This window comes from Pseudomyrmex gracilis, unplaced genomic scaffold, assembly GCF_002006095.1.
Source record: "Pseudomyrmex gracilis isolate BER0280 unplaced genomic scaffold, ASM200609v1 scaffold_95, whole genome shotgun sequence".
Taxonomy (NCBI): Eukaryota; Metazoa; Arthropoda; class Insecta; order Hymenoptera; family Formicidae; genus Pseudomyrmex; species Pseudomyrmex gracilis.
The window spans coordinates 362,498-375,698 of NW_018020679.1; the positions used below are offsets into that span (position 1 = coordinate 362,498).

At 44.6% G+C, this 13,201-nt stretch overlaps 1 protein-coding gene across 16 annotated transcripts in view; it reads left to right on the plus strand.

Moving 5' to 3' along the window:
- Window positions 1–13,201, plus strand: part of LOC109855680 (forkhead box protein P1) — a 237,348-nt gene that overhangs the window by 141,794 nt on the left and 82,353 nt on the right. For 14 of the 16 annotated variants that reach the window (XM_020430165.1, XM_020430162.1, XM_020430167.1 and 11 more), the window contains one exon: window positions 9,915–10,049. In XM_020430165.1, the coding sequence (XP_020285754.1) occupies window positions 9,915–10,049 (135 nt within the window). Of the gene's footprint in view, window positions 1–8,437; window positions 8,597–9,914; window positions 10,050–13,201 lie in introns of those variants that run through there. The other 2 variants (XM_020430178.1, XM_020430177.1) reach the window with 2 other exon arrangements.

The following is a 13,201-nucleotide window of genomic DNA, read 5'->3' on the forward strand; positions in this document are numbered from 1 at the left end:
CGGATATAAATTTAGAATCTGGAATTTTACAAAACAACTCGCATTTGTAGAAATTAAACTTGTGTGTCGGGAGCGCGAACGTAATATTCTATAAATCGCGCGGGCGGACGAAATTTTGGGCGATCGCCAGCGAACGAGGTTTTAACGCCGGGCTAAGGTACACTTCATATTTTAAGCGCCAATCGAGACATTTCGAATCGATACTATCTATACAGATACAGATCACGGGGAGCGACGCCCGCGTAAAGGAATTCTCGTTGAAGGCGGTCGAAACCTTCGGAGGAGAAAACCTTATATATATATTTCGTGTAAGTGGGTGTATCAACTACGGAGAGGAGAGACGACACGATTTCCGGAAGGACAAGGGGGAGAGACAGGAGCGAGTAGAGAAAGAGAGAATGGCTGTCTCGGTAGCATAATAAAAGAAGGCAGATTAATGCCTTCGGTCTTGAATCCAATCAACATTATTCCGACAATAGTCCGCCAGCCAATACCCAAGGTCCTATCCCGCTGATATTATCAACAGCGCCCGGCTCTCTTTCTCTTCCGCCCCCCGCTTCCACACGACAGTCATCCCCCTAACGTCTTTCTCTCCACCCTCGCTGCTTCTTCGTGCCTTTCGCACGAACCTCACCCTCGGGAGAGACACCTCGCTGGCGCTCTCTTAATTCCACGAACGGATGATAAGTATGCTAACAAGAGAACCACCGGCACGGATATATACGAGGAGGGGAGGAGGAAGGGAAGAGACGCCTTAAAGCCGAATTAACGCCACGTTCACATAAACGCCCGTCGACTTCCCCCGTCAATGTTAATGTCTACCAGGAGCCATTAGCCGATCGAAATCGAGTCGGGAGAGAGAGCCGCCGCGATCGACGTTCGCTCGGGCCGAACGCTCGCTCTCTTCCCGCCTCCTTAATCGCCGACGCGATAAATCAAGTGGGAAGAAAAAAAAACACGATACCGATGTCGAGTCTTCGTATCGCGCATATTTTTCGTAGCGGAGGGCGCGAAGGAGGCGAACGAGCGCTTGAACTGCAAATGAGAGACACGACAGTTTCGTCGAATTAGCGACGGTGTTAATAATTTGGAACGCCCGTATCGCGCATGTGCGAGAGAGAAGAGTTGAAAGAATTGTGTGTAAAAACGCCAGACGAGAGATACGCCTGTGGCAGCTAATTTTGTCGAGTAAAATAAAAATATTTGTCCGTGAGACTATCTTCTATACGTACCAAACTCGAGCATCGATGATGTCATCGGTGTATGATGCAGCGCAGATGTCCGACGATGTTTAGAGATTAAACATTTCGCTGTGGTGCTGCGCTTATAAGAGAAATTACAAAATAAAAAAAAAGACACGCGGATTATATTTGATGAGGAAATAAATGACCACGCACACACACACACACACACACACACACACACACACACACACACACACACACACACACACACACACACACACACACACACAAAATAAAAATATGTACATAAATTATTATTTATTCTTACTTGATCACATAATAGTTTTCGTACAAAATTGCGAGCTTCCACAAAAAACCTCGTAANACATTTCGCTGTGGTGCTGCGCTTATAAGAGAAATTACAAAATAAAAAAAAAGACACGCGGATTATATTTGATGAGGAAATAAATGACCACGCACCAATCTCCGAGTCACTGCACACACACACACACACACACACACACACATACACACACACACACACACACACACACGTAAAATAAAAATATGTACATAAATTATTATTTATTCTTACTTGATCACATAATAGTTTTCGTACAAAATTGCGAGCTTCCACAAAAAACCTCGTAACATACTACAAACCGACTAGTAAGCACCGCGACGACACAGTACAGTGGTCACACACAGCCTACTCCTCTCTCCGCCCTACATCCGCGTGGGGGAGACATTTCGGCAACCTATAAAAGGAATGTTTTACGAGGGCGAGATAATGCGATGAGAGATGCGAACTGCGAGCAGTCATGCTCAAAGAGTACGTGTAACCGGACCATCCGCTGTCCTTCTTTCACAACTCCCGCGGTTCCCGCGAAGAAGGCGGGCAACACAAACCCGGGGGTAGAGAGAGACGGTCAAGGAAACGGTCCGATGGCGGTCCACGACCATAATATATCAATTCCGTATTCTAATGTCCGAGCGGTTAATCCAAAAAGCGTCGACGCTGCGGAAACCTAAGCGGTCGTCGCTCCTCTCGCTTCCTGAAGAAGGGTGGCCTCGGTCTCTCCCTTCGTGTTTCTGCCTCCCGCTTCAGACACCCTCTGTTATTCTCGGATGATCTCCGTGACTCGTCTCTACCCCGTTAACTGTTCCGTTCGTTTCACCGTCTCTTTATTTGTACTCCTCTTCTCTGTTATGTTACCGTTCCCTTTACTACCGCCGGCTCTTCATATGCGCGCATTCTCTTTTTCATTTCTTATACTTTTTTTTTTTTTTGTTTTACAGTACGAAAGCCTCCGTTTCCCGCGTGTGAAGAGAGAAAAAGAGAGAGAGAGAGAGAAAGAAAGGATTCGTTTTCTATTCTATTCGATACTTTTCCACTTCTGCGATTTCATTCGTTTTAGTAGATTTTTTTTTCTTATTCCCCAATCTTCTTCGCGCGTCCCCTCTCTATTCGCGCGATCTGGGAATAAAGGCTCTTGACTATCATCTCCCCGCGATTGTCGGAGGCCCGTCCGCAGACTCGGTGTCACGTATGCCGTTGATATACACGCCGAGACTCGACGCCGTGTAACGACGCTTAGCGCCCACGTCAGACCACGTAGATAATTGGGGGAAAACGCGTGTTTGCGGTCCCGCCGGGATACTCCCGGGAGTTGGAGGGAAGCGTGTACAGGGGCGGGAAGAGGAGGAAGTTGCTCTCCGGTTATACGCGCGCGCGCGAGAGGGTGGGACACTTGCGCTTTTCGTGTGACGGAGAACCCGCTTCCTTCCTTCGCGAACGCTGACCACAGCTGTTTTCCTCCTTGGATTCGACGAAACGTGTTTCTCGTGTCGATACGGGACAGATATAAATGTTTGGTTGGCTATCGTTCCGCGCGTGTAACGTGGCGTTAAGGTAAACACAAATGTATACGACGATGTTTATCGCGCCGTGTCTTTGCGATAAATATTTCCGCGTAAAAACGGACGTGACGACGTTTGTGTGCCACACGCCAGGTGTTTCTTATTTATTTGTTTGACGAGACGTGGTGCTGAGAAAAAGAAAGAAAAAGGAGATAAAAAAAAAAAAAAAAAAAAAAAGAGAAAACAAGTTCTCTCATATTTTCAAGCAAAAAGAGCGAAACACGGCGAGGAAACTTACACAATCGCGTGTAAGTCTCGAAATATAATTGCGCGGACTCAATTCTTATACATCTTGTAAATTAGTATTGAAAAATTCGCATAAAAGCTGTAATTGCGCTCGGAATAATCGATGAATAAATAATCCCGATCGTGAATAAAAAATGAACTGTTTAACTTTCTTGCCGCGCGATTGTTACGCGCCTCGTAATGCGCTTTCGTATTCGCGTGCGTTGCGAGGAAACGCCTCGCGCGTATTACGAGCGCGTAAATCGATCACGCTTCGACGCTGATTGACTCCGCGCTCGCGCCTCGATAGACGCGCGCTCCCTCGCGCCACCCTCGGTGTTAAACGATGCTAAAAAAAAAACGATGAGTAATCTGTAGTAAAATTCGCCGCTCCAAGTCGCGCGACATAAAGTGCGTCGTAGATGCCCGCTTTATAGTCTCGTAATTTTCATCGTAACCGCTCGCGAACGATGCCTCTTCGTTCTCCTTTCGATGTGGAAAACGAGAATGAGAGAGAGAGTGAGAGAGAGAGAGGAGGAGGAAGAAGAAGAGATACGGACGGACTAATACAGAAAGACTAATACGAGCCTATGCGCTAGGAGGGGCGGCGGCAATGGCGGGGTGGAGAAAGGACGGTCGGTCCTTCGAGTGTGGCGCGAACTATTAAAAAGCGCGCGTCCGCTCAAATTCTCGCCGGCAGTAAATTACCCGAAAAAAAGAAATAAGCGGTGAATTCGAGGCCCTCGCGGCCGGCCCTCTTCTTCCCTATCCGACCCCTTCGTTCCGCCCTCTCTCCCACCACCACGGATAGATCGCGTCGCGCGCTTGCTTTTCTAGGGTAAAAAAAACCCCTCGTCGCGGGTGTGAGCGCGCGGCGGTCGCGGTGGTTCTGAGATAAAAAATTAGCCGGAGTTGCAAACGTTTCCACCTTAAATCATATATTTATCGCGACATTAATTCAACCCTTTTACGTACCCTTTTTTCCTGGCCACTCCGCACGGAGACCGAAAACGCCTCCGCCGACTGACCCCTTACCCCACCTCTCCCTCTTTTTCAGCGTCTCTTTCATCGTCTCTCTCTCTTCTCCTCCGAACTCTCTCGCTCCGCACACCCGTGTCTTCTCCTCCTCTCGTCCGTCCGCGACGGACGACAGCCCGTTACCTCGCTAATTTCTCAGATTCAAGTATTTTTATGTACCGTCGCGCGAACCTGACGGGGGTAAATCCTCTCGTTTATTATTTAGTAAGGGCGAACCGGACCCTCCGGATGAATATATACCCTACACACGTGTGCGCGCGCGTACGTGTGTGCTGAGAGGACTTCAAACGGCTGTAAGCACGTGGGAAGACGCGCGTTTACCTTGTCGCCCTTTCCGGTTTTGATGGGGATATGAGCTCTCGTTATCTCTTCTTGCTTCGTCTCTCGATGATTATCCTTCTTTACGACTGGATTACTAAATCGTTCGTGTGTCTTTTATGCTTCTTTGCGATTGCCTGGTAACGAGTCGTAACATTATTTCCCGTTTAATCTCCTTTTGTTTGCACATTATCGCATTCCCCGTATATTTCATGGCTGTTTGTAAAATCAAGTTTTAAAAATTTATGGAAATATATCCAGCGCTATTTTAATTGGACTTGGAAAATTGTTCCACCTTCTGTGCATTCACTTGTGCTTCTCTTTACGTTGGTAGTAAAATATCATCTTGTTTTAGTTTCAAAAATTTAAGGGCGAGTGTAGGATCTCGGAATACAATTTTATTATTTACCATTGTTTTATATTTATTTTTTGAATTCTTTGGAATCTTAATATTTTTTATATCTGTCACAGTTTCGCGATCTTCAATCTAAAATCTTCATCGGCGCAAATTTTCGAAAACCAAAGTAATTAAAATTCAGTTCGCTGTCACATTCTAATCGAACGGGTTGTTTATAGCTGTTAAATCGTTGACAAATAATCTAACAACACTGCTGGATGTAAATCGGCACTTTTCTCGATCGTAAACAGCGTGTTTTATTAGTTTGCTTCTCTAACAAACGCCGTAAAACACAAATGAAAGAGATCTACGGTCCTAATCGGAGTCGCTTTATTTTTTTCCCATATAAATTCGAAAATGTGTGTCCGAGTTTTTTAACAGTATATGTGTATGTGATTTTCACCTAAAAAATTATATATACGCGCGTGTGTATTCACACCTTATGCAGGCTTTCGAAATACGATCTATGGTCACGCCTATGAACAGTGGCGCAAACAGACCCCTAAAATTCCCGGGCGCATTACCCACATTGAAATAGGAAACGAGGCGTACTCCCCCCCCCCAGAAACCCAGACCCACCGTTGTTTACTTAATAAATACATATTTAGTACATACGACGTATATAAGCCGACGAAGCCGGCTGTGTCTATTTTTACCGCCAGTTTTGTTGTCATAGGATCGACGACTTGGTTTCCCCCTCGTGATGCCGTCACGAGAATCGAGATGCTCGACAATGGATGGCTAAAGCCCGTGAATTCAACTTCGAAAAACGGTTCTGATAGTTGGGTCGGTATCGCGCGCCCCAACTTTCTAATAAAGTTGCCGGCGAACCTTCATCGCGCGAAGGAGAAAAAAAAAGGCGCGCGGTTGTACGCGTAACGCTTTTCTCAGATTGAAAAGCCGCTCTTACAGCCCCCTGCTTGAACTTTGTGTACAAAACGCGTATAATTCCACGATTATGCGTGTTGCGCAAGTTAACCTCCCGCTTGACATTTTGCGGAATTTTTATTTTTATAAATATTCCGCGCGTTCTCCCGTTCCCCCTTTCCAAAACCACACGCGGAGTGAAGTGTACGGCGGAGTTTGGAAAGCGCATGAAGTACACCGCGGAAAATGCGGCGAGAATTTCGCCGCGTTACAGCAGCGTCGGATTTTCGCGTGAATTTATGCAGGTTAGTCGGTCCCGACTTCGGCTCCGCGCGTGTTATTTATTCAAGTGCTCCCGCGAAATAGGTGCGTATTAAATTTTTCAGCGGAAATATTGATGGGCTTAATGAAAAGCCTCTTAGGATGTTCAATTCGGTTTTTTTCCCCCGCGATTTTGGGCTTTGATTTTAAATCGCGACTCGTTAAAATACATACGAGATTCTGCTATACGCGATTCGAAATCACGTGTTTTTTTGAGAAGAAAAACAAACATTTTCGGCGCAATGTCGTTATTGCATCGTGTAATTGCGAAAGAGCTGAGTGGAAGAGCGAGTGAAAAGAATATTTTAAGGACGCATCGGTTTTCGAAGAACATTTTGTGTCCCCCTTCCCATTTCCGGCTCGCCTGTACAAACTCAAGCCGGTGGTGGTTCAGGTTGCGTCAGGCAACATGTGTGTACACGCGTATTTATCGCCGGTTTGTACCCCGTTGCTCTCTCTCTCTCTCTCTCTCTCTTTCTCTCTCTTTTTCTTTTTCTTTTCTCGCGCGTACATATATACACTTAGTTAAACAAAGAATAGAATTTCCATACCTGTACCATCCACTTCGTTTCTTTTCGCGAAGTACGAACGAAGTAAAGCTGTGAAGTGCTTATCGTAAAGTACATTAAGGAGTTATGTTCTCCGATGATATATACCGCATCGTTACCACGCCGCGGGATTATGTCGTTAAAAATTATCTTTATGCCGAACATATTCATAAACACTTGAAACATGTTGACACATGCAATAAATACGCACGTGGTTTTACTAATGTGAAATACATAAAAGAGACCATTTCATTAAAAAAAAAAAAAAAACAAACAATATATAAAATAGATTAGATTTTTTACTTCTAACAGTTTAAAAAGAAATTATACCGCGCGCGCGCTCACACACACACACACACACACACACACGTGCGCATGCAAAGAAGGCACTTCTCAAGCGTACACTTTGTTTGTTAAAATTTCTTCTCACAAATTTATTTTCGATAAATTAAACGCAAATTGGTTCCGATATTAATCGCGAACGCGCGCTCTCTCACACAACGCGCGCACCAAAAGTATCGGAGAAAAACGCACCTCGGCCGTTTCTTTCCTCCTCGCGATCTGCGGAGGCGTATGACAAAAAAAGATCTCTCATGAAATCCCCCCGATGGGGCACGCAGCCCGACTTCGACGACAGTGAGCGACGAGGTTGGCAATGTGTGATGCGCGCGAGCACATTGAAGAAAGAGAAAGAGAGAAAAAGAAGGAGAAAGCAAGACAGTGAGGAAAAGAGAGAGAAAGAGAGAGAAGGAGAGACGAACATATGGTGAGGCCGAGTCAGACCACGATGTGCCGCGTATGATGTAGTGGTTTGCCTGGCAGCAGCGGGGTCAGGGACGTAATGAAGGATGGGTGTCTAAGCGGGACGAGGGGGGGGTGAAGAAGTCTTTGGACTTGCCGCGTAGAAGAGGGGGACCGCGGGAGCACAGAGGGAGAAGGAGAGAGGGGAACGCGAAGAAGAAGGCAGGGTACACATACGGAGCGGAGGACTACGGCAGCGGAGAGGCGAGCGACGAAGGGGGAGAAGTGCCTGAAAGCAGGCCTGTTGGTTGGTTTCAACTATATTTGTTTATATTTACACAATAAGCAACAGCCCCGCCGGTCGGGCTGCTTGGTATGCCCGTGCCGCTTTTAGTGTTTAGTCCTCGCCGTAGTCGCGCGGTCGGCGTGCTAACGTGTTGGCTTTCGTCTTGGCGAATCCGACGCGCTCTCTCTCTCTCTCTCTCTTTCTTCCCCTTCTTTTTACTCCCTGCGTTTTTTTTTTTTTCTTGTTTCTTACCGTCGCGCTCCGTTTGTCAAGAGGGTGCGTTTTCGACTCGTTTTCTGCTCCCTGCCCCCGTTTCCCGAGTGTGCGAGTTGACTGAGGAGAGACCGTGGAGGTTTCGCGGAGGTTCAAAGTGCCGCTCGATTTCTGGATGCAGTGCGGTAGATAAACGTGTGCAAGTCGGTGCTTCTGTGCTGAGAGACAATCGGCGGCAGCGACTTCCGCTGCCGTCGCGCGGGAGATTTCAATGGTGCATACCGGATGTTTACAGTGAATGTAGGCGCGATCGTTTGCGCGAGCGTCGCGCCGCCTCGCTGCGCTTTCGGGAACGGAAGTGTCGCTCGCCGCGTGAAGTTTCAGGGCCAGTGTCTTGTCGCGGTAAACCCGGCGAATTTGTTTTCTCTCCCGTCGGAAGAACTGCGTACATTAACTCTCACTCATGGACTGCGACTTGCCCGCTAGAAGAGAATTCTTGCAGATGTAAGGAATTTTGATTGAATCTCCACGGCACACGGTACAGCAATTAAGAATTAATTGAGCGATCGTCTCTTAGGTTACGTGACGTAATAGTCGTAAATGTCGTCATGAATAATCAGTGATGAGAATAGGTATTAATTATACGACGCTCGGTTACGTAATTTTCACGTGATACTCCGAAAAAAATGCACACTTGCGTCGCGCGGCGTTCAAAATAACCAAGTGATGTTTAATTAACGGGCCGCGTGTTGCGTGTAATTATTCCTTTCTTTGAAGAAATTGATGTTTTCCGATTTAGCCTCGACGAGGATGCGTCGAAGAATATTGCATGACTAATTTTTCCCGAATAATTAATATGTTAATGGACAGCGATATAATTCGGACTCCATTTTCCGCACACACACATACGCGAGCGCGCGCGCGCGAGGGAAACGTTAATAAAAATTTTCAAGGCGCTTATATCGCTATTTATTTCTTATTTTTTTAATGCAAATGCGCGTAAATTTCACATTTAAATTTCTCCGATAAATTAACTCTGCAATATTCTGTTGCGTGATCTTTTTCTTTTTTTGTTCGCGCACTTTATTTGAGCCTCGCCAAATTTAAACGATACACGCACGCTTTGGAAATTTCGGGGTGATATTATGATAAGATTTATGAATTATTTACACGCGCGGCCGCGCAAACCACACAGCGCACACAGCGATACTCTCGAAAATATTTACGATTACGCACAACACATACCTCGAAACTATTTTGTATTGTGTACCGTTGCGTGCGCGCGTGTGTGTGATGGAAAGCAGAATCTTAGCACGAATTAACATGATCTTGCGCATTTCCGGGAGCGGTGTGTATTATTAGCCTTCCTCAACTGTGAAACATTGTTTCTCTTGCGTTGAGTGGGCGGTATCACGTGCGTCAGACTTCGATCTAAAATCGTGGCTCTCGCGAGGGCAATGTCGGATGTTAAGAGCCCATGTGTTTCGAGATCTCGTCACAATTGTTCGGTCGCGATTCGCGATTACGAATCGAATTACACAGCCAAAACATATTTTCCAAGCTTTACTTCTAATTGTCTCGACGTAACGTGGCTTTGTAAATATTTGTGTCAATTCTTGCTTTTCTGTTGGTATTTATCTGACATCTCGATCTATCGCACGCGCTTAACATTCGACAGAAATTATATGGCGATACAACTCCGTTGTATGGCTCCGGAGTGAAAAAAAAAATATATTGAAACAAAATAAAAACAAAAACAAAAATAAATGATACAGAAACAATAGGTCTTCACGGTAGCTATTATAAGCAATCGGTTGCGCGAGAAGTTACTGACGTAACGATGATCGTGATTTCAGGACGATGGCATAATGGATCATGACACAGACGGAGACGGCGCGATCAACTTGTCAACGTCACAGCGACCCTCCGCCGCCACTACCCCTAATGGTGATACTCCCACTTACGGCCAGGATCAACAAGACAACGATCAGGTAAGGGATTAATCTCGGACGAACAGCCTCGATTTATTATTGCGTGCAATATTTATTTATTTTTTTTTTATGGCGTGTGTAAACGTCAGCGCGCGACGATTGACGTAACAAAATCCCGATCAACATAACGTTACCGCCACGTGTGAAAACGTAGCTTGAAAAATTTATTTATTACATCTATTTTTTGTTTATATTCATTTTCTTGTAACGCACTGTTATAAAACAAATAATTGACGTGTAAACAATATGGTCATATTATGGACAGCAATATGTCGCAAACGAATTAGAATTAATAATCAAGTACGATACTGAGAAATTTATGTAAGAATGAGCGCAAATATTTGCAATAGTTGCTTTAATCAGATCTTATCTGCTTATTTGCAAGGTAAAAAATATAATTTATTGAAATGCGCAGAGTTTAAAGAAATTGAATATGTACAATTTGAAGAGACACGTTTGAGTTAAATAATTTAAAATACATGTTAAATATACAATTGAAAAAAAAAAAAACGTTTAACGAAAAATGTATTAATTACAACAATTACATATACGCTCGCGCGCGGTTGCGATCTGTTGTTGAGACAACGGGGAATGAAATTTGTTACAATTTCAAACGATAAAGCTTACTCTTGTATCAAATGGCAACGAATACGTGATAACATTGATCCACATAATGTCGCTAAATATAGTCACGCGCGCAGCTGTTTATACTCGATAAAGTTCAAGACGTTAATCTGTAAAACGCGGCAACAATGTGACATCGCGAAAGTTTTTTTTTTTTTTTTTTTTTTTTTTGTTAGCTACACACTATCGAAACGTGAGAGATATTTAGCGCGCTATCACGAAAAATGAGCGGACAAATATCCGGTTCTTTCTCAATTTACAATGTTGTTTACGCAGATATTGACAATCAATATTACTGAGTTGTTTCTGCGCAATGCGATACGAAATTGCTTGATAGAACTTTCGTTTCTTTTTTCAAACACAAGCTGTCAAGCGTTCGATAATTAACGCCGCATGTGCGAAGAGTTAAGAATTACTGACGCATGTCATTGCAAACTAAAATAATATACGCCGGTAATAATGAAAACGTATAACAAAAACATTCGCGCTGTGACAGTTTCGCGGAAGGAACGGATCTCCGCAAACGGAAACTTTGTCTTGAGGAAAAACAGTTACTCTCTCGAGCTATAAATATAACCCGATCGCGCGCTTCGAAAACGATCATCTCTAGGAGGAGTAGAACCAATAAAACGAAACACAGGCGATTTTCCCAGCGCCTCTCCGTGCTCTTTCTCCGCGCTGCGAGTGTTCCAAATCGAAAAACGAAATTGAACAGTTTTCCGCATCCTGTATCGCGACCTAAAGACCCAAGGAGTAAACCGATAACCGCCCTTTTCGGAGCTCTCTCTTTTTCTCTTTTTCTCTCTCACTCTCGACATTTCGAGATCCGTGAGTTTCTCAGCGATAAGCCGGCACCGGGCGCGACACTTCGACATTTGACACCCGGCTGCCATAAAATCGGGGGTCCCCTGATTTCAAATTCAATTCAAAATCCCGCGCTCGCGGCGAACGCAATATACCACTCCGGCAAGCGGCGGCGGTGGAAACAAATGTTTTATGGCCCTTAAAGCGGCCTTTTTCCACGGTCTCGTTTCCGCAAAAGGTATAATATGGTTCGGAGACGGTACGCGCGTTTATATGTATGGTGTACGCATTTCACGCGCGAAAACTCTCCGTCTATTTCGATCTCCTCGCGAGAGGAAAAAAAAAGCAGAATTTCCTACCTTTTCCAAGCAATTTTCTAGAGACAACCGCAACAAGTCTATCATATGTTAATGCATAGTTTATCGCCATTTTGCGTTCTCGCGTATGATTTTTTTTTTATTCTTATTCTCTCCCGTTCTTATCCTTCTCTGCGTGTCATCTCGAATTCTTTTCCGTCATATTATTATTACGCGATCATCACAGAAGAAGCGAGAAGTCAAATCGTTTGCACGCGTTTGACATTAGCCGGGAATAATTAATAATAAATGCGAATAAGCAGGTTTTAAGCACCAAGAAACTCGCGTAATACGAAACCGTTTATCGAGTTTTATTTTTGGTTTTCCTATTCCCGATGACCCAAGGAGTAAAATCGTGTATTTTCCGAAGGACCGACTACTAATATTAAAATGCATGCACCGTATTAATCCAGCCGAGTTTAGCTGGAGATATATGTATATCAAAATGAATACAGGTCGCGATATTTTATTGCGTCCAGGTCAGGACTGAAAGAATATCGCTCTCTCTCAGTTGGTTGTTGAGAAAGAAACTCTGAATTTCTAATATTGTGTTAAGTCGATATAAATTCAATTATATATACAATATATGTATATGCTGCTCGATCGAGTTCTGTGCGCGACACCTGTATTTTTTACCGCGCTCGCGCGCGTCTTCTTCTTCGATCGTCTCTTATTCCGGAGAACAATTCGGTCTCGATTTAAATTGTTTGATCAAATTTATTATGGTGTTTTATTATAGCTTCTCCGATATTCTCTCTTGAAATATCTAACAAATATATCGCGCGCGCATCGTTTTGTCACGCACGTCATCTATTTTTTTTTTTATTTTTAAAATTTTTTTTATTTTAATATCCTATTTGTACAAAATTGAAACGTCTGAAATTCTTGTCGTTGGCTCGATGTCTTCATTTTCTTCGCAAATGCTTCGCTTCTCACCGAACAGACGTCCAACTGAAATTGGAGCATGTTAAGGGGGTGTCTCGGCAATTACATCTCTCTTCGCGTAACAAAGTCACACGAAGACATCAGATTCCTGGCAAGACACGTAGACACCTCGACACTTGGACTTCGTGCCCTTCTCTCTCTCTCTCTCTATCTCTTTCCCTCCCCTTGATCCTTTTACAACCCTGTAACCGCACTAGAAACGACACCGTCCCTCGCGCGATGTCTTAGGCCACCGCCGGCGTCACTCTAAACCCTCCTAGCCGCCTCTCGACTCTCTCTCAAGAACCCCTTAAATTATAAACAGTGTCAGAGGCAACGCGCCGCGACACTTCGATCGCGGTCGACTCGAACTTGGCTTACGACTACTCGTGTCAAAGTGCCGTTAGATATTGCGTATACGTCTCCACTTCCACGATTCGATAT